Genomic DNA, 22,502 nt, shown 5'->3' with positions numbered 1-22,502 from the left:
GTGCATAACATTAAAATGCAATTAAGTAATTGCCTAGAGAGAAGCGCACATTACTGCAGTTAGAATGGCCTGATGAACACATATTTTCTAATTTCCCAGGTTGCCAACGTGAACACCTTCAGGGAACGCATCAAATTTCACTGTGGTAAGTTTCTTCTGACATAGGTATTGTTTGTATGTATTAGCTATACATGTGTCTGAATGCACCTTTTAAGTTGATGTTTATGTTTCTATCTTAGAGTTTTTGTTTAAACAAAAAAAATAAACATTACAGTAGCAAAAAAAAAGAAAGAAAGAAGAAAGAATAGGAAATTCAAATACATTGTTGATGTGTCTCAACACGCCACAACAACAATAAAAACAAGTCTTCATAATAACAATAACCATAGTATAACTGTAAAGAGAATTAAGTAATGCTAATTATGCTAGAATAGAGAACATAGGTAAAACATTCCACCAATGAGGAATCACAGAAGAAAAGAGTCTTGACTGTGACCTTTTAGTATTAATGGAAGGCCAACACAGCAGACACTCATGAGAGGACCGCAGTAATCGAGATGGGGATAAAAGCTCACTACACATGCAGGTAGGCCTGCTAACATTGTGTTGCAATAGTCCAGTTGGGGGAATTGTGGCACATACTGCATGAGATAGGGTCTGATCTTGTGACAAGATGGATGATGATATGTTAGGAAATATCTGGATTGGCTGGGAATAAAAGATACTCAGTTTGACACTGAGCTGAGGGTGTCAATCTTTCATGCAAACCGAATTATCCCTGAGAATATATTTTAATAAATAAATTCACTAAAAAATATAAATTGGTATTTGAGTCAAACGTCATTCATTTCCGTAAGGTTCTGGGCCCACGGTTTCTTTTGACTGACAGCTTCTGACATAAACACAATAAAGTTTCAGAGTAAAAGTGCTCTGATAACTTTTAATAAATCGACAGCACCAGTGGTACTTTATTTAACTGACTTTAATTAAAGACGAGGTCAGCAATCGTATGCGATTTCAAGCCCATGACATTTGTCCATGACAAGCCCATGCTACAGTAGCTGCTCAAACCTGTCTCATAGGCAGCCCAGCCTCTCAAAACCAGAAACAATCAAATTGGGGGCAGCCTGTCCCCCAAACAAAAGCTGAACACTGTGTGGAGTTTCTCTGGGAATACTGTAGAGAGTGTTGAGCTACCATCTGGTGTGTTTTGGTTGGCCCTTGTTTAAAATATAATGTATGTTGTTTTGGACAAGAGCATCTGCTAAGACATTTCAATATAAATATAAACAAATGCCACATTATACACAATCGCTGACTGCACCTTTAAGCAAGTAACTCAAGTAGTTTATATCCTTATTCGGAGGGTCCAGTGGTTGCAGGGGAGTCATCAGTTACTGACTGAAGTATTCAGGGCAAGTTTGGCTGGTGAGACTTTGGCAAGCATGAGGCCTCCCACTAATGGGTAAACCAAAGTCAACTTACACTCGTTGCAAAATGAAAGCTCCTGAGGTGGTCCATTTGTTATTGTATGTTATGCAGGGAGGTGTAACTATAAATAACCTAGATTGCACACTGACAGCTCCCATTGGCTCTGTCAATACCTGTTGCGTCATGTTAGGACAACTAGGCCCTCTTGATCGGAAAGATTGCCATGAAGGCTGTGACACAGCAACAATGAATCCAAAATAACTTATAAAACAAAGTCAGCCCAAATCCAACGGTACGCTTACAAACTGCACCTTTCATGGAATCGCACAACGCGGTGAGGAAGAGGAGATGTAAAGAGAGCCGAGAGCTGAGAACCGAGAGCCTACCGCCGTCTCCACGGCAACGTAGCATCAGTTTTTTTTTCCTCTGACATTTGGCAACAAGTTATTTTCTCCCTCATGTCTGCTGTTCATCCTCCTTACAGATAAGCTACAAAGAGAGGCCTGCACGTGTGTCACTGACATACCAAATCTAGGATAATTCCTCTTGGCCGACAGACATCACGGCTCACCAGTTCTAGAATGGCCTACACTGGGCCTACCGGTAGGCCGACACCTAGACAGCGAGGCCATCTCTGAGGGATGAGAGGCCAAGAGGTTGATGTGTAAAGGCGTACACAACTGGGAGAGTTAAACACAAACTGAACTCTACAAAAGACTCCATTATCCTTGAAAACACAGGTCAGGTAGAGAGAGGAAGAGCAGGTAAGGTCAGGTCTCCAGAGCATTCTGAGAGGGTGGAACTAACACTGTTCACCAGAAAAACTGATAGAAACCCAGTTTTCCACCACAATCACAGGTCTATCCTCCTAAACAAAGACATCTCTTAAGCTGCTGGCCATGTCTCGTTTGTCAGAGCACTTATGCACTTAAATTGTTGTTCTTTTACATGACATTTGCTCGTGGCTAATAGGGTAGTCCTAGGGGTTTATATATGTTTTACTATCTAAATTGAGACATGCACCAACACAAACTCCTTGAAGGCTACTGTCAGGTTTAGTCTACTTCGTATCTGAAGTATCTTCGTATCTATCTACTTAAGTATACTCTTTTGATCCTGTGAGGGAAATTTGGTCTCTGCATTTATCCCAATCCGTGAATTAGTGAAACACACTCAGCACACAGTGAACACACAGTAAGGTGAAGCACACACTAATCCCGGCGCAGTGAGCTGCCTGCAACAACAGGGGCGCTCGGGGAGCAGTGAGGGGTTAGGTCAAGGGCACTTCAGCCGTGCCTACTGGTCGAGGTTCGAACCGGCAACCCTCCGTTTACAAGTCCGAAGCGCTAACCAGTAGGCCAATTATGCCCCCTAATTATTTGTCTGTTGTAGCCTATAAGAACAGTGTCATGTAGCCTAACGCTTCAGTCGTACAGGCTTTTTTTGCCTATTCTTCATCGGACTGTCGCTTAGACTTCAGGAAATCGATTGTAAAACTCAGATTTAGTCTACCCTATTTTATGGTCATGGAATGTGTTCTGGATAGGAAAAATACCTGGCAGTGATGTTACAATGGCTAGACTACTAGGCCATGCCATTCTTAATGGTCTCCGGCCATAATTGCCTGCACTAAATTAAATGACCTGTCCGCGGTGTCCATAGGTTTGTTTGCACGTCTGCGAGTGTAGAAGGCCACAAAGGTAGACTGCTGTGCTGTTGATCTAACTCTAACATTTGGAAACAATGTTACTATGAACTGCAAACTAAAGGTGCTTTTATGAGCAAAGTTTTCACTCAGATATGATAGGATGAAAGGCTTTGGCTTAAAATAAGTGATTGCATTGCCCATTGTAGCCTATGTGTGAGACAAGAGAATGAAGACGTGTACACGGAGACAGTTAGTCTCCCTACCGAAACGTCCTTTTCAAGTGTCCTTTATGTGTTGTAGGCCTATAGGCCTACGGACTTTTCAACAGGTGGCGTTGAGCCATCTGTCAACATCATGTCTGTAGAACTGTGCTCTTGAAGAGACCGTAAACAACTTTGGCTCTAGTCTGCAGGAGACCTCATCACTGAGACACTACTGCTCTCTGCTGGTGGTGATAATATAGAAGTAGGTCGATTTGTATTGAGGTGAACCTACCTACAGTACCACTGACCAATCCAAGTCTACATGGCATCTACGGTCAGCTGCTGTTGCCAGGGTTGAAAAAAAGACACACCAGTAATAAAGACATGGATAAAATAATATTTAACTTCAGTTACACATCAATAGATGAATTGTGATATTTCAGTTACACATGAAAAACTTAAAATGCTGTGAATGCCTAAAAACCTACAAAAATACCCTACTTTTAAAACAAGAATCAACAATTCATTACCAAATCCAAGGAAAATTTCAAAGCTTTGTATCAAACTTGAATCCATCCACAAGGCCAATCAACCAAGTAGTCAGAATCAGAAATGAACGTGAATGGGAGTAGAGCCCAAGGTGAGTTACACACAGGAATCTGCGAGTACATGCGCGCACACACACAGGCAGTGAGCACACTAGGAGCACAGCATGCAGGGGTGCAGATGAGAGTCCACACACACACCCTTTGAGCAGTGGGCAGACACCAGGGACCCATTGCCCAGGGAGCAGGGCGGGGTTAGCTGGCTTGGGTGTGTCCCCCCCACCCATGTTTTCTCTATTCTAGAAATATGAAAATGGCAAACCTCTTAGTCACAAGGGCCCATCAAGGCTTCATGATACACTACACTGCCTGAGGGTAAGAAGTCAAAACGGCAAGAAAAGTATTTTCTAATAAAGTTCTTTATTTCCATTTGCATTTAAATAGACCAACAAACCATTAAAAAACAAGAAAAAATAAAATAAAACTTATAGATTGGTAAGTAAAAGGAGCGCCCATAACTTCCACGTGCACTTGAACAAGAGTGTGAGAAGCTGTAAACCTTAAAAGTGATGACTAAAGAGCCCAGGGGCCATGACAGTATTTTTTAAAGCATACACGTTTTGTTGTTGCTGCTGTCTTTGTGTTTTGTTGGGAGTGTCCTGAGTTGAAAAACACAAGTTCGATCCAAACAGGGAACAGGTCACACCAGTCTCTCTGTTGCTAAGAAGAGGGAGAGGAGGTAGGGTAGAGACACAGCTTGCTCTCACAGAGTAAGGTCAACCCACTCTCCAGTATCGTTGAATTCAACGCGAAAAGGAAAAGGACATTAGGAGTGTCAGCATTTCAGCTCTTAACACTCTCAAACATCTTTAAAAAACTAAAAAAAAAAAAAAAAACCAAGTACATTGTCCATGGTTCTTGGGTGGGCTACAAGCACCCCTCACCCAGCATCTGATCTGAAAGAGTAGCAGGGAGAGGAAAAGTTGATGCCATCAGTGACTCAATACCATACACAATCGCTTGAGAATAAAGATTCAGGAAACGCACCCAATCCATCGCTAGCACCAGCTCCTAGCATGAAACCTACACACACGCACACATTAAATAAATTCTCATTATGATAAAAACACAATATGGGTACATAATTTGTGTATAAATCCATTTTAAACTGGAATTCAATCAAATCGATAAAATCATTTCCTCCAAGTTTGTTTCCCCCTATTTGTCCATCTATCATTTAGAGATGCCCGTCCGACACCCACGAATCAGGCAAACAAAACAAGCACACTAATATACGAAGAGTAACAATGGCGACAGCAAAACATGAACCATGATCTCCACCACACAAAAAAAATTGGAAAAATGAAATGGAAACCATCAAACCCAACCTTGCCAGTGGCTTAAGCTATGGTTCCTTTTTGAAGTCTGAAGCTGAATGATGTGGTAGTGTCATGTCAAGACCCCTTCCGACTCAGGACAACACTCCTGCATGAAACGGATCTATTCTTTCATGTGTGGTGGGTGGTAGGAAACACACACACACACACACACACACACACACACATTGATAGCACTCTGCTCTGAAAAAATGTCCTTTTGTATTGTTTCACCCCACTACAGTTGAGGCCATTTCAGCAAATTGATGGGGTTTGTCCTTTCTGACTGGAGGGGCATTAGGGGAGCATGGGGATGTAGTGTTCCCAGCAGACTCCAGATGATTCACACTTTTCCACTCTCACACTCGCTCTTTCTGAGAGAGGCTCTCCAAAGGCCAGAGGTACACTTTCCTTTCCTTCACCTTACGCTGGCCTTCTGCTTGCTTATGCAGTTTGTTGTCATCCTGTGGTTTACCTAGATAGGATGCTCCCAGATAATTCTGGTAATATGGGTTTGTTCTGGTGAACGCAAAAGAAGCACTCTGACCTGCAGCGCCTCAGCAGTGAAAGGTAAACACACACACACACACAAACGTGGGAAGAGTGGGGGGTGCAAAAGGGCATATCAACACAGGCCAGAGAACACGCAGCATGGAAAACCCTGGAAGGAGGGAAAAAAACCAAGAGGAAGGGATGAATAATGGGATGCCACTTCATCGTCTAAAAAAGATGAGAAAAAAAATAACAGGAAGAGGAAAAGATCATAAACAAAAAAGGAATAATATTAGAAATAAACTCTAGAAATTTCTGTAGTCCATTTCAACATCTGTCTGTCCACAGCAGGAGGGGGACAGAGGGGGGGTTGCATGCTTGTCTGTGTGCAACAGGTTGTGTATGTGTGTGTGTGTGTGTGTGTATGCATGTTGGCATTAGTATCTGTGGTAGAAGTCCATGAGTGTGTATACGGGTGGGACGGGAGGCAGGGGGCGTTTGTGTGTGTGTGTGTGTGCGCGCTTATGAGATGTTGCAGTTAAGTGTGTGTGTGTTTTTTTTTTTTTAGGAGGGGTTAGGGGGGTGGGGGTGGATGAAAGACGAGCCGGTGAGTTGTCATGACTCCTCGTTGCCGGAGTCATCCTCGGCATAGCAGCAGTCATCCTCGTCCTCTTCCTCGAGGTCGTCATCGTCATAATAATCATCGTAAAGGAGGTCGGAACCCTCGTCGGGGGCGGGGGCTCGCGTGCGTATGCAGTACTCTGCCAACGTGGTGGGTACCTTCACACCGTCGCGGTCAGCGTCAGCCTTGGTGGCCAACACCTGTTTCCTGTGGACACAGACAGAGGGAAGAGCATGGTTAGCTTCATCTAACCCCTGTCTATACGTATGGTAATTAAACGCAAAGCAAAAGTTCATATAGAACATAATGGCCACCAATACAGGTTACTGAGTCTGTGGTGGCTTTTCAACATGAGGTCTAGAATTTTCACCAAATTTTTGAAACTTGGATCTTCACTTCAGAAACTTGTTAGAAGAAGTCTCTTATGTGTACCTCAAGTCTTTACACAGCATGTTGACTAGTTCACTATTTTGGAAAAAGAGCAGCCACCCTCATTGTATGCCAATGATTACAGTATTTATTAGCGTAATCACAATGTGGTATAGGAAGAGAACAATAAAGCTCCACATTCAGCAGTTTTACAAGTATTTTAACATTTTGTGTTTTAGTCCATAGTACTTTGTTGCCTGTGTGTGTGTGTGTTCGTTCTCACCTGATGATTTCGCCGTACTCGCGCTCTTTGCCCTTGCTGTCCCTCCATTTGCGGTACATTACGGAGGCGTCCACGTTGGCCGGGGAGAACGTGTTGGGTTCGTTCAGCAGAGATATCACACTCAGCAGGATGGTCCTGGGGGGTTAGAACTTCATCAGCACTTAGTTTGGATGCACAACTCCATACACTATTAGACAGGAGAATGTTTAATAGCATTTCCCAAATACAAAGGGGGGGGAAAAGTCCAGTGAGCACCTCACAAGGTGTGCGTTTACCATCATCAAACAAATATGTATCTCACCACAGCAAGCTCATAGCTCTATATGCATTTCATGTGTGTGTAGGGCAGACTGTCCTGAATCTGGTAATATCATTGCCATGGTGGAGGGATTCTCTGGGGCTGAGCAATTTAGACATATGTGGTGTGCGCCTTACATAAATAAATGGCATTTTTTATTTAGTGATTAAAAATGACCTTTCTGCGCTCCATATCTGACACAAACTGATCTGAGCTGACTTGACCCGAGTTTACGTGTTAGCCTGGCCTGTGTGTGCCTATGGTGTCTGCACTCATGATTCTCTACAACTTTTTACTGCATTGCCATGAACAAAAAAAAAAAGGCAAAAAAGGTGTTTCTTTGTCGAACAAACTGGGATGCAATGTGAGCCTTGAATTGGATGCCATGCAGGAATTTGCTAGGATCTCAAAACCGGATTATGAACATGCTTTGCCACAAAAACAGACAAAAACGTGAGGCAAGTCAAGCTATATGAAGTTATTATTTTGCTGTCACTTCGTCTGTTTTATAACCCAGAAGGACTCGGTATCAAATGATAGCTCTGTGTCTCCTCTTTCATCTGACATGTGTGGCATATCTATCCGATCACAGGTCTGCGAGTAATTCAAACGAGAGTAATGGGTGTGTAGCGTTGGTTTTTGTACATGACGTTATTATTTTGCAGTCACTTCGTCTGTTTTTATAAGCCAGAAGGATCGACATACTTGGTACCAATGGATAGCCCTGTATCTCCTCTTTCATCTGATATGCTTGCCATATCTATGCGTTCACGGGTTCGTGAGTAATTCAAACGAGAGTAATGGGTGCGCAGGTGAACGCAGAGAAGTATAGACTGTAAATATGATGCAATTTGATTTAGTTTCATGATTTTTCTTAATTTTCATACTTTAACGTACAGACAAGTGCGTGGTCTCGTTGGAAAGGCCCACTTCTGCTCTGTTTCATCTCGCTGCGATGAACAGTTGCGGAGCAATGTAACAGAGAAGAAAGGGTGTGTTTTTTGACTCACTTTGCGTCAATCGGGTTCTAAGAAATTCTACCATCTAGTGGTTGGGAGTTATATAGCAACCAACCGCTCAAGCGCTGCCTCGTTTACAACTACGGGAGCCGTCACACATCAAAAGTGGCAATAGTTCTGGACTCCTGGAAGCATAAGCTTCTCTCTGAAAGGTTAGGGTGTTTTTGTGAATGTACACAAGTCAAACTTTCATTTAAAAGCATAATTATGTCTGAAGCGCCACTTTTAAGCTTGTTGGTGTTGTCGTTTTTGGGTCAAATGGAGTTTTGAATGGGAATCCTAGCAGCACTATTTTTTGATACATGGTCGCGTCAAAATGTGACAACCAATGAGAAAAATCAGCGAAGAAATGACTTCAGTTGAAAATAAAGAGCGGCCCTTTAATGTCTCTGTGCTTAATTACTGTTTTGGCGAGATCAACTATAAGATTCGATGACAATTACTGGCTTGATATGTGAATGTGAAGGACTAAAAGCTTTCATACAGGGGAGCCTTCAACAGGTCTTATTCGCACACAACCAAACATCTACTTTGGATCAAACACAATACTTAAAAATTACATTCAAACAGTGAATAAGAACAGGCTTGATGCTGAAAGCAAAGTTCTCACAGAAACATTTTAGTGGTCTTTCAAAAGTTGTCATTAGAACTAAAGCTGAAGCTGTTGAGGGGAGTTCAGGCTACCCTGGACAATCGGGTCAGAGATGCCATGCAGGGAGCGGGGGATGGGAAGGCCACATGTAAAAAGAGCAGAGGGTGAGGGGACTGATGCCAACTTCCTTTTACACTCAGCAGTATGTCGTCAACAGGAAACCATAGTGGTTTGTGTGCGTGTGTGTGTGTGTATGTGTACGTGTACACAGCCAAACACACATAAAATACAGACAGGCACATATGTATTAAAGAGTTCCTATCTCCGCTTTCATCACAGTGTCTTTGTGGCAACGGCTTGTTGTTGCTTTGGTATACTGTAGAATACATTGGGATAAGCCTGTCTCTATGGTCAGGGTATCAGAAGAAATTAATAGATGACAGTTACCAGTGTAATATAGGGAGGGACGATTGAAATAGTCATAAACACGATTTATTTATGCTGTGATTAAATCTGACTAAAACCACAATCCGAGATGGGATGGATGGTTTTAGGATAGATTTGCAGGTGGTGTGATGGCAGCAACTTTCAATGCTACTCATACTGATGCACATTGCACAGAAAGCGGTCCTCATTATTTATTTTAAACATAGGTCTCAGAATAACATCACTTCTGTATTTCTGTCTCCTGCCTATCGTCATAAATTAGGCCGCAATGGCGTGAGTGTGACCAGATGCTCTGCGAACTGGCGTGCGGTATTAAACACAGCCATATGCAAATGTACTGTATCTTTATGGGGACAACAGCAGCACTATGTGGGCAAAATATAAATTGAAAGCAATAGTTTCAATTAGCCTATAGCTAAAGGGAGTGATGGGATAATTGGTGTAACCCACTTCAAGTGAATTATGCCTAGACAGACAAACTGTGTCAGGCTGGGTTATTTCACGCACAGAGAAGGGTATGTATCCTCTTATCTAACTCTGGGGTAGACGGCAAATAGTTGGGTTTCCTTTAATCCAGTGCCCTAATGCAAAAGCAACGACATACGTAAAATTAATCTAAAATAGCAGAATATCTAATTATCTAAATAGCAGAATATCTAATTCCATTTTTCTTGTGCAACGCTATTTCATATTTCAGCTTGATGTGAGAATACAGTCACATGAGTTTTCCTTTCTGTTTGGATGCCTTCAGTTTGCAGTTTTCCTGAATCACAAGACTTTAAACCTGACCCGTGGTGCTGACAATTGGCATCAAGATGACTGGCCCTATTGTGATGTTTATTTTATAAAAATGTGTGCTGTTTGTTAACTGTAGTTATTTGTGCGCTGTGTTTACCTGACGTTTTGTGTGGGGTTCCATCTCTCAGAGGGCAGCTCTCCGCTCTGGGGGTCGTCCACAGGAGGGTGCAGGATGGAAATGCACACATCACCGTTCTGAAGTGGACACACGCATGTCATTATCACAACAACATTAGAACCCAAACATGGAACAATCACAGGCAACAGCAAAATGTCAAATCACAGTGACTTATCATTTGGCAGAACTGTACACAAAAGAACACCATTCTATGGAGATATAGGTACTAGTCTTTAGTCACAATTTGAAGTACTCAAACATGGACTAATTACAGTCAGAGACAACAAATCAATCAACTATCATGAACTAATCACAGATAATGATCACAGTGGTTCAAAACAGACCCCGTTATCAGATTGGAAAAAAGGCTGCGTGTTCCATCTGCGTGAAAAATAAAGTCCTCACCTAAATCTCAAAACTCAGCTGTTTAACATGTATATCTATTTGAACTTCACACATACTGCTCTTACAACCATGAATGGACACTAACAAACTTGATTTGGTACTGAAGACTGTGCTCGGTTTCTGTGTATCTATGATTAAAGTAACCATGTTGTAGTCAATGAATGCCATGACAACTTCAAAATTCATCTCTCATTTCCGTTGCCCATTTACTAACTTCAGCTACTGCGAAACAGGACTCTGCAAGTCCATCTTTGTTCAAAAGAACACTCGAGACGTGATAATAATGAGCGATAATGACAGCCCCAAACCACCACACGGCAGACCTGACTAACATGTGGCCCCGGTGACAAAAAATCCCCTGAGGCCCTGTTTGAGTTCTCTGCTTCCTGGCCTGAGCCTTGAGAGGAAGGACTCTCACGTGCGGTGTCTGAAACATGCCAGAACATCACCATCCACCTCCAGTTATCCATGTAGGCCCTTAGGCTCAGTTACGACACCCCCTACCCCTCCCTTATGCCTATAGTCAGCCCTACTCCCCGCCCTAAAGTAGAGCAGAGTGGTTGCAACACAACTAGAATGGTATCCATTCCTAGAACAAAAACAAACTCCACTGGCTCTAATCCCCAGGCTGTGGCTTAAGGACAAAGACATTTTTTGGTTTGTGGTACTTTTGAGGTCGTCTTCCCTAAATGGAGATTTACTTAACAGGTGGTCTGATTTGGCGAGGACACCGTACAGGGCCATGTCCTTCAAGACACAACAGAAATCATGCGGTCACTAGTGTATGTGCAATGTTGATCTTACCTCATAAATGTTGGGGTGCCACATTTTGGTGAGGAAGCGGAAGGCTGGGGGAGAGTAAGGGTAGTCGATGGGAAACTTGATTCGGGCCTAAAAAGGCAGTGGGGAAAACACAAATATAGCAGTTTGTAACATAAGGCAAACACAGACAGACGAACTTCAGTTTCATTGTCAGGCAAACAAGACAGCTCTACCCTTTCCAGTTAAACCAGCTCCGAGACAAAAACAATTTCATCACAAAACCTTTCAACAACTCCCTGTAGGTAAGTAGTTCCTAAATCTTGACACCCCACCTCAAATATTTCATAAAGGCCATAAAACCACTGATTGCATCAGTGATCAATGAAATTATTATTATGAATTATTATGATTATTATTATTATGATTATGATGATGATGATGATTATTATTATTATTATTATTATTATTATGATTATTATTATGATTATTATTATTAAGTACATACATAGACACAACTGCTCTTTTAAAATACAGTCTCTGCTCTTCAGGGGTCGGGTTCTGGTGCAAAAATGTCTCGCACATGACCTGTCAGGCGGCCCCTGGGGATGGATCGCAGCCCCTGGGAGCTATTCAGGTCTGGGCAAGGAGTCCCAATCTGCCAGGGCCGAGTGTTGACATTACAGAACCTGCCAAGTCCAATGTACGACTAAAAGTAAACAAAGGCGAGATCTGAACTTTCCTCGTTATGACCTACTTTATTCCCTAATCCGGAGGTTACGGCATTCCTGCCTCTGTTCTATTATTGTCCTAGAATTAGTTCATATGTTAGTGACAAAAAAGTTAAGTATTTAACTTGACAAGAGTTTTACCTTATGCATCTAAATTTATTTAGTTTTTTTTAGAAAACACAAGTAGATGCCAAGAGAACGGGTCACTGTGTCCATTGTGTGGATATTCGCTGAGAGCTATCCGTTTCAGAGGTGTTCCTTTCTTTGAAGTTGCATTTCAAGTACAACAGTATAGGCTACCATGTAGTGATTTTACACGTAGTGTACAAAAAAATGTACATAATTCAGATAGCTGCTAATGTAATTGAATTGATGGCACAGCATAAGTAACACATTGTGTCTGTTGGTAAACACTAATAAACAAAGGATCTGACGATATGCTTCCTGGAAGTAGTGTGCTTATTAGCCAATTATTCTTTTGTTGAACACTGCTCTGAGAACTAGGAACAAAGACTGCAGCTAGATAGCTGAAAGCCTATCCAGCTAGCGAAGCATTACCTACATAGTGTTACCTAAGGCTTAGGCGGAAGAAACGTATTTTTTCCAGTTCGAACAAAAGTGGTTAGGTTAAGGCAGGCTATATCAACACAGGGCTGATATTGTGTCAACCAAGCAACTGGCCACAAAGCCAGCTAACGTTAATTAGAAGCCAGATAGCAAGCTACCTTAGCCTACTATTTATAGCAGGTGAGAACAGCTAGCCACTGGTATCTAAATATAGCGTCTTGGCCCGCTAGCAAGCGGAGGAAAACGAAATGGCCGTTAACATTATATAGATATAAAACAATAAGTTAAATTAATGTTACCTTAAAATATCCCCCTTCATAATGTGTGTTGGGGGGTCCAAAAATGGCTACTTCCCAGTTGTACAAGTCTGCTTCGTCCACCAGTGTTATTTTGAAACCTTCGACTGGTTCCTCTTGAAGACTTTTCATTTCAAGCATTAGTGCCTTTTGCGAGCTCGCAACCTGAGTATGACTGTGTTGAGCCATGTTAAAGATATTTGGCTGGTTATCTAACTTGGAACCAATTAGATTTAATTGTCAGTACTGTTTAGCTAACGTAGCTAGCAAGCCAGCCAGCCAGCCAGCTATATTTGCTAGCTAACCTAGCTTCTATACAAAACCTTCTTTGTTTGTTTGGAGTTCTCGTTTCGGTATAATACGAGCTAAGAAGGTATAGCTCGGAAAAAAATACACTATGCCGTGTCTCACAAATTGTCGCTGGTAGTCAAAAAGTCAGTCAAGAGTTGTTGAACAAAGGGCAATTACTTGGCCTGATGTCCATGAAAATAACAAGCTAAAACAACCAATGATCACCCGTAGGATAATTAGCTAGGCTAACAAATATCGACACGATTACTTTTCTGAGTCGAACAGAGCTAGCCAAGCTAGCTACAAAGCAAATAAATGTCTACGTTTTAACACTAAACCACTAGTAATGGACGTGCCGAGATTAACCGATATCTTTATAACACAACTAGCCAATCCTCTACGTTACGCGTAAAATAACAGAGAATAAAAACCACCAACTACTCGCGTTGAGTGATTAGAGACATCTGAACCGACGCAACTGTGTTGGCTTGGTGTATTATGAGTGTTTTCTCTCTTCGCTACTGGTCAATAAAGAGCGCCTTGAACACTGGGAAATGAAGTTCATTCAAACATACGTTTCCTCCTTTTGTTTAGGAACTGTTGTGTTGGAAATATAACACGCTTAAATATCACCAAAGCAAACATTTTATTTATTGTTATCATGATTTTTTATTTGTTTGCTTTGGTACTGTATATTTTCCCATTTGTTTCTTATATTGAGTTAAGTTTGTCCTTTTATTTATTTATTTATTTATTATTATTACTATTGTTTGGTTTCTTGTTTGTCTGTAAATCACTTTGTGTTCTGTGCTTGAAAAGTGCTATGTAAATAAATTGCTATTATTATTATTATTATTATTATTATTATATTACTTAGGAGACACTGGTGTTTACAATATTTAAAGAATAGTACACTTTCAATAGTTAGTCTAACATTTTGTGTGTCTTTTTGTCAGTTAGTCTGTTCACACACTGATTTTTTTGTTTTTATATGCGAATGACACTAACCAAGCTCTAAATTAATTTAATGTAGGCTATTGATTGCCCAACATCTATGCTAAAAACTGGCCTGGGGAATTTTCTCCTGAAAACGTATGTTGTACAACAGTAGCTTAGAAGGACCTTGGTTTGCTTCATTCCAAAGCTCTGATGATCCACTATTGAGATCTACACAAAGCCATTTCTGTTCCTGTCCCCCACTTGGAAGAAAGTAAGTTGTAGGCCTACACAGACAAACACAAAACCCTTTTATTTGATTCAACATTTTGTGCAATTAAATGAATGTGACAGCAAGCACAGCTTTTTCTTTATATTTATGCACAAAGCATCTGGTAACACCTCAGGCATTCAGGGGATGTCAACACTTGTGACACTTTAGCTTGCAACACCCACAGAAATTCAATTTTGTGTTCAAGGCTTGTTGGTCCAGGGTCGTCCCACAGTGACAGTCATCTCTATCTTATCTGAGCCGTTAGGGTCTGTACATCAGATATGTTGGAGGCTTCAAAGTGTCTTTCTTGTCTTGTTTTAGCAGTGGACTGCTGTGGTTGTGCTCTCTTGGTCTGACAGACATTAACAGCATGCACACACATATACAAACATGCAGTTTACACATAGTCTCTCTCTCTCTCTCTCTCTCTCTCTCTCACACACACACACACAAAATGAAAGTGTTCTGAGCCCCAGCTGTTTACCCCCATTTTGACTCGACGCATTCAGTCTTGTGCATCAGTTTGAGGTCATCTTACTGTGGCGTGGGGGTTGGGGATTTTGGGGGCAGCTGGTGTCGGACGACCAGTAACCAGTATAGGGGCTGCTGGTTACACATAAAAACAGCCCACAACCCTACCCTAAGCCCATGTCCTTCGTGACTCTCCCCCACTACCCACACCATTCACCCAAGAAAAAGGGCACAGCATAGGGCATGGCCTCAGAATGAACCAGTGGTATATCACATACCAAGATACCCCCCACATGCCTCTTACCAAACAGGCCCCCACCCTCTCTCTCTACAGGCCACCCTCACCAGGGGAGTTGGAGCCGTGCCATGCCATGCCAGATGCCAGGCCAGGTATTTGCCCTCAGGCGTAGCCCAGGCCACCCTCCTCGGCGTGGCTGCGCTGGTGCAACTTGAGGGAGTTCAGGTGGGAGTAGGCCTTGCCGCATTCCAGGCAGCAGTAGGGCTTCTCACCAGTGTGGCAGCGCTGGTGGGAGATGAGGTGCGACGTGCAGTAGAAGCGCTTGCCGCAGGCCGTACAGGTGAAGGGCCGCTCCCCTGTGTGGATCCGTTGGTGAATCTTCAGGTAGAAGTGCGTGGTGAACGTCTTGCCACACTGGCCGCAGCGTGACCTCTTGCCCCCGTCACGACCCTCCACGGGTTCCCCACCGGCACCGACGCCAATGGACGCAGATGGGTGCTCGGCTGGGCCGTAACCGCTGGTGACATCACAGTGGCGATGCGGGAGGGGTGGGATGGGAGGGGGAGGGTCCTGATGGTGGGAGGAGAGGAGGCAGCGCTGGTCTCGCTGGAGCACGTGTGCCAGCGGGGGGTGGGACAGGGGGTGTGGCTGCTGAAGGAGGTGGGGCATGGGCAGCGAGGAAGGAGGGGCCTCCTGCGGGTGGTCTGCGGTCAGGCCCGTGTCCCTGTCAGCACTGCAGTCCTCCCAAGTGCCGTAGAGCTTCGGGTCAGCAGGGGCACGCTGACCCAAGACCTCTGCGGCACGAGAACACACACATGCAGAAATCGATACATACAGTCACAGGCAGATACAGATACGCATGCATGCACCCACACACACATGACCATACGTGAAATGGATACATATACACATTCACACATACAGGGGGACAGAAAGAGAGAGAAAGAATGGATGCATGGATATTGGCACATTTATATGCAAAGGTATGTAAAATGCAAATCTCATGTTATTCCACACATCAGTGCAAATATCTTGCCAAATTTAGAAATGAAATGCCTACATCTGGAATTTAATTTTACTCATAAGCACAATTTCTGACAAAACAGAAATTACATTTCATTTACATTAAATTTAATTTTCAGTCAGTTTAAAGGAACCGTATGTAAGAAATGTAATTCAATTAATCATAAAATGGCCCTGATTTGTCATTAGACATTAGGAAATCATGCTAATTTCAAATACTTATATCACTGACAACAGTAGTCCGGCCAGGATATCGTCATTTAAAAAAGTGAAGTTGCAGCCCTCAACTGATGTTGATGTTTACATATTTGTGTTTTAGCCTGATCTGCCACCCTCCACCTATCTAGTAATCACTAAGTCAGTAGTGTTTCGGCATCTGGGTTGCCAGCTCTGCTCTAGTTACCACATCTGCGGTGTACACCTCTCTACAGTATTTTGAAAGTGATTGTAGTACCAGTTTTGGCCAAAATCCTACATACGGTTCCTTTAAAGCCATTTATATTTTATGAGAATATTATAATATTTACAGAAATGGCTTTAAAGAGGTCTACATTTTTTTAAATAATTTATTTTCCACCCAGAAATATCTCCTATGTATGCGTGTGCATACACGCAAACAAACAGACTAATCTGTGAGGAAATGTGTGTCCTGATTATGCTGTGGCTAAAAAACAGTACATATCACTCAGTAGTACACTGCATGCTGTACACAGCAGTGATGTTAAATATAAATTGTAGACTAGAAAAAACTAGAAAGATTAGAACTGTTTTGTGCACCAAGACAAAGCATTCTGATTGGTTTGGCAACAAAATTCAGCAGGTGCAGCTGGAGTAACCTTTCACATGACATCAGAACAGCTTCTGCGACCTTGCATTACATTGTCCAAAGATGACACTTCTAGGTTTGTGTCACGTCTGTTTAATCTACTGTTGCCTAGCAGCTGTAAGTGTCAGTGAGTTCAACAAAGAGGCAAACACCTCTGCTACCTGTCTTCTCACACACCACCTAACACGGCACCTGTGAGACCCCATACCTTCTCCAGGTGTGTTTGTCGTGTCTACCTCCTCCTCCCAGCAGTCTTCTCCATCTACTGCAGCACCACCTGTGAGAACAGAAGCTCTGGTTAACATACGAGTACCTTACCAAACGTAAGTGTGTGATCGTGGGTGTGCATGTGTGTGTGTGTGTGTGTGAGAGTGTATTTGTGCATTACCATCAGCCTTGTTCCATGGCTCCTCTTCAGACTTCTCCTCTTTGATCTGAAAAGGCCCTTGCTCTTCATCTTCCTCATCATCCTCCTCCTCCACATCCACCTGGCATGTCACAACAGAGGCAAAACAAAGACAATCAGACCACACTGTCTTAAAAACACCCAGAACAGTTAGCATTTTTATGAGCTGACAGCTGACTGATAACACAAAGGGGAACACTGGGGGCAGGACTGTGTTCAGGGGGTAAATACTAAAGATAAATAGCAAAAACTAAATTTAACAGATCTGCTATCTCCACCCAAGTTGCCACATCACTCCAGGTTTTGTAAAGTCTTTTCTCTTGCCTTTGTATTTCACCTTTTTCCCCCCTGACATCAATGTGAATGGGTGACATCCTTGACATTTCAGCTCTAAAAATGCAGGTCATGAATTCACCACGTCAACATTATTGTTGCATGGCCTGTAAGAGGCGCTGAGGGACAGAAAACACCTTTAAATCCATTTTTCTGTCTTAAATTTGGCCCAGCGAATCATACCTCACTCAAAGACTGTAAATAGGCGGAGCTCCGCCTAGCTACAATCTTTGCCTCAGCGCTTCACTTGTCACTTGTCATAGAAACAATAACATTTGTTCATCTGATCATTTCCTTTTTTCAAGTCCTCCTTAAACCAACATGGACTTAAAAGGCAAAGAGGAAAGCTCATCGTTGTGTGATGTGTGATGTGTGGCTACTGACCAATGAAACAAATACTGTAATTAATTTGAGATTAATTTATTTCTTCTACTTTTCAGTGATACAATGTAAAAACGCTATTGGCACAATCAACAATCAAGCAAATTTATACTATACAAAGTGTCACAGGATACAACAGCAATGCACAACTGGCTCAAAACAACACACCCAGGATTTAACCATAAACAACTGGCAGGTGGGAGGCACAACACCCGTCGGATCCGTAAAGGCCTTCCTTCAACGGCGCAAAATGCACTGCCAGTAGCCAACAACTGTGAAACACAGCAACCTGATTGCCAAACCAAAGAACTTAAGCATCTAGAAACATCACCAACAAAGCAGGGGGGGGGGGGGGGGGGGGGGTGGCAAGCAAACACACTGAAAGAATAATGTGGGCCTACAGGAACATAGGGTTATGCAGAAGGAAAGGTACCTTCTCTCAAACAACACTAGATAGTATAGGCCCTACTGTCTCATAACACTGGTCATACAGCAACATTGCAAAACTCTTACAGGAGGTGGTGATGTACACAAATCTGTTGGTGAAATAAAAAACAAATGCAAAGCAGTAGGCTGTGTCAGATTTACTCTTATATCACATCATGACATGTGGTAACTCTGGTAAAACAGAATGAACTTTAGGAAATAATCGCATACCTCAAGAGAGAATGAATGCACAATCGCATCTTTCCACTCTGCTGCAGGGCCTCTCTCGGTCATAGCTGGACCAGCCCAGCTGGAGACGCCAACTGTATAGTGTTAAAAAAGAAGGATTGAAATAGGCCAAGATCAGGTAAAATTGTTTCCTGTCAAAATAGTATAAAGAGAGAATGAACAAATGCAATTTCCTCATTCAACATATAAAAACGTTTAATTCCTATTTTGATGTTGTCATAATGGTTATGCACTATCCTAAATCAGTAGGCTAGCAGACATGTAGTCCAACCATATAGCCTTGTTTTCACATTCACCATAAAATATTAGGCTACCAGAGATAAGGAGTGCCTACATTGTGCAGACTTTTGCGTTACTGAATATCCATTTATTCTGTTTCTCTTACTATTGGATACATCTATGCTGATGCTCTCTAACTCAGTCACTGGCTGTAGTGCATGACTGTAGCTTTCAGCCAAGAGAACGCTACAGCTACAGCCATGTCGTCAGGTGGCGTCCAACTTTCACGGGGTGTTTTGACCCTGAACCACAACACCCTCCAGTTGGCGGGTCGGCAGTGGTGGCACTGCCCATGTCCTCCTGGCCCCCAGCTCAACTCCTCCCTTCTACTCCAGAGCCAGCAAGACGCTCTTTCTGCTGCCTCACCCAACCTACGGACAGCTGCCTTCCTCTCCCTTCCTGCTATACCCAGAGCTGTGAGTGTCTTCCACACAGACTGCGCCGGGAAACCCCTACACCCGACCTCAACCGGGAATAGCCAGGTCTGCCACCCTTTGGCCCTGCACTGCTCAACGAGGTCCTGATACTTGGTGGCCTCCTCGCACCTGTCTTCCCATGGGACCGTCAGTTCAATCAAGATGATCTTCCTCCTCCTCCTCTTCCTTGCCTCCTCAGACCATAAGAGCACGTCCGGCCTCAGCGGTGTTTGCACAACCTGGGGGAAGACTAGTTTCCTTCCCAGGTCTCCCCTCATCTCCCAGTATTGTGCTGCTTGCAAGAGGCTCTTTATGGTCTTCTTGGGGGCTGGGGGTTACTCCCCTTCTCTGATGAAATGAATGGATGTTGCCAGCCTTGTACTGGTCTGGCGCTTTTTCTGCCTCTCCTGCTCCAAGATGTCAGCCAGCACACTGAGAACCTTGTCATGGCGCCACCTGTATCTTCCTTGGCTAAGAGCTGTTTTGCATCCTGCCAGTATGTGCACCATTGCTCCCCTCCCTCCACATAGCCTACACAATGGGCCCTCCCTCATTCCCCATCTGTGGAGGTTTGTTGGTGATGGAAGGGTGCCGTACACTGAACGACACCCTTACACCCCCACCCGTACACTTATAATAGAACTTGAATTTCCCCTTGGGGATCAATAAAGTATCTATCTATCTATCTATCTAATATATTCTGTAAATACACTGGATATATCTAAATTATTCTTACTACTGCTACTACATATCCATATTTATTCTGCTCTTATAAGGTTACTGCTTATACACGGCACATATTTATATTTAATGTACTGTAAACCACCTTCGTTAGCCAACTGTATACTAGTCTACTGCACTTTATATCTTGTGTTGTCTATGCACCACCTGTTTATAGTTTGAAGGCTATATCACATTGGACTTCTCTGCTTTTTTGCACTTCTGATTAGACAAAACTGCATTTCGTTTTCGTTGTACTTGTACTCTGCATAATAACAATATTGAATCTAATCTAGGCCTAATCTAATCTTTTATCACGGTGGCTTGAGTATGTTGGTATTGTCTGTTTTCATTCGTGTACATACAGCAAAGTTGCATTGTTAACATTTAGTTTATGATTATGACTGCCTGTAATTGAAATATCGGTCTGCCAAAGCAGAAGTAGAAGAATGTTGTCCGCACATCGTGTAGGCCTATGTGCCCGTCAGTGTGATTGGTCGATTCCCTCCTGCGCTTCTTCAACTACTTTCCCTTACCTTTCCCTCCGACGTGTCTGTTGTTTATGGTCAGCTTAGGCTACTACTTCGTTCGGGTTGAATATGGCGAATTGTCAGCATTTAGTCTCTTCATAACTTATACTCTTCATATATGAATTATTACCTTGCTCACGCGACGCCCCATTATTCACTTGGATTCCAACTGAACGCAAGTTGACTGAAGACTTTTTATCTTGTGCTTGAGCTTGTCGAGCCGATTTCAACTCATTTTCTGTCAGTTGCAGTCGCCTCCAGAGTGCCTCAATCTCTCTTTCTCGTCTGGATATCTCTTGCCGTAAAAGAGAAGAGTCGTTGTCGATTACTTTGCTCATCTCAGCTAGTGCTGATTTGGCGAAGACTTCCATAATAGAGGCTAACTGAGTCTGTATATCGATTGAATTTGACATCATGCATGTGATGTGTAGATTTGGAATGAATTATGTAGGCTTAATACAAAGGTTTGCACGCTGTTGTCGACTAGCTTAAGCACTGTTAAATGGTTGCCGAATTCGCAACAAAATGAACCGGATCGACCGAAGACACATATAAAACCGTTCACATCGTAGCCTGTTTAACAATAGTTGTAGTAGGCTACTACTACGAGCTGTGGTTAGCTAGAATCACATTACACTGTTCTAACACTGTTAGCCTACTCAGAACGACATCGATGTATCTCAAATGTCCACTGTCATAGGCTACGTTGCAATATCAAAGTAATTGTTGGCTGTGGACAAACTTAAAAGGATGAAATCATGAAGCATCTACTGTTACAATGTTTGTCTGTTATTTCCTATTTGTGACGATGGGAACAGTGCCACATGCGTTTGCATAGGACCAATAGAATTTGCATCTCAAACTAGATACCCGTAAAGATCGAAAAAGATGCGCAATTTTATTCTAAAAAGTCAGGGGCCTCTGCCTCATAATGGGATTACAACCCCTGGCAAAATATGGAATCACCACTCTTGGAGGATGTTAATTCAGCTGTTTATTATTATTTTTTTTATTATTTTTTTTAAATACAAATCACAGATGTTCCTCAAAAATATATTTCTGTAACAGATAAACATTCTGGCTTTGAACATTCTGGTTTGCTCCAAAACATTTGCAAAAAAGTAGTGATTTAAGGCAATGTATTTATTAATCATGTAGGGATTATTCAAGAGGAAATAATCACAAACCTAAAACATCATAATTAGTTCTCTGAGGCATAGACTTAACTAATGTAGAACAGTATCCACCATTCAGGTTTCAACTTTGTCAAACTGCAGTTTGCAATACGTCATTGACATAGATAGATAGATAGATAGATAGATAAATAGATAAATAGATAGATACTTTATTGATCCCCAAGGGGAAATTCAAGGTCTCAGTAGCATACAGACATCACACACAACATGCACTTACAGCTGAAAAAGTAATATACTCATAAAAAAAACTCCACTGTACAATAGAGACAGTAGAAGATAAACATGATACAAAAATACTAAATACTAAATATGCTATATAAACTAAATCAAATATCAACATAGTGTGCTTAAGGATTATCAAGCTTGACAGGGCCGGGACTGAGGCTGTAATTCAGTGTACAGCTGAGGATGATTGCTTCCTTGTTGTCCCTGTCAAGGGTGCCATGGTCGTGGACCCCTCAACAGACACAGGCAAGATGCAATATACAGTTGAAAGGGTGGGGATCGT

General features: G+C 42.5%; 2 protein-coding genes across 3 annotated transcripts; both read right to left on the bottom strand.

Annotated features, from left to right (window-relative positions):
- Nucleotides 1-4,228: 4,228 nt before the first annotated feature.
- On the bottom strand, nt 4,229-13,798 carry LOC121708975 (ubiquitin-conjugating enzyme E2 R2-like). Its single transcript, XM_042091979.1, has 5 exons — nt 13,003-13,798; nt 11,451-11,537; nt 10,221-10,318; nt 6,970-7,104; nt 4,229-6,524 (listed from the first exon to the last, which is right to left on the bottom strand). Exons 1-5 carry the CDS (start codon nt 13,186-13,188, stop codon nt 6,311-6,313), a joined length of 720 nt encoding a protein of 239 aa, XP_041947913.1. The 5' UTR covers nt 13,189-13,798; the 3' UTR covers nt 4,229-6,310.
- Nucleotides 13,799-14,524: 726 nt separating this feature from the next.
- On the bottom strand, nt 14,525-21,637 carry si:dkeyp-68b7.5 (zinc finger protein 629). Of its 2 annotated transcripts, none has more exons than XM_042091850.1 (5): nt 20,929-21,637; nt 18,836-18,927; nt 17,447-17,546; nt 17,267-17,335; nt 14,525-16,003 (listed from the first exon to the last, which is right to left on the bottom strand). In XM_042091850.1, the coding sequence occupies exons 1-5, from the start codon at nt 21,212-21,214 to the stop codon at nt 15,372-15,374; spliced, it is 1,179 nt and encodes a 392-aa protein (XP_041947784.1). In that variant the 5' UTR covers nt 21,215-21,637; the 3' UTR covers nt 14,525-15,371. The 2 variants fall into 2 exon arrangements, with proteins under 2 accessions (XP_041947784.1, XP_041947793.1); XM_042091859.1 differs by lacking the exon at nt 20,929-21,637 and adding an exon at nt 19,678-20,213.
- Between the last annotated feature and the right edge of the window lie 865 nt (nt 21,638-22,502).

This window comes from Alosa sapidissima, chromosome 1 (genome assembly GCF_018492685.1).
Source record: "Alosa sapidissima isolate fAloSap1 chromosome 1, fAloSap1.pri, whole genome shotgun sequence".
NCBI lineage: Eukaryota > Metazoa > Chordata > Actinopteri > Clupeiformes > Clupeidae > Alosa > Alosa sapidissima.
This window is presented reverse-complemented; position numbering and strand designations above follow the sequence as displayed.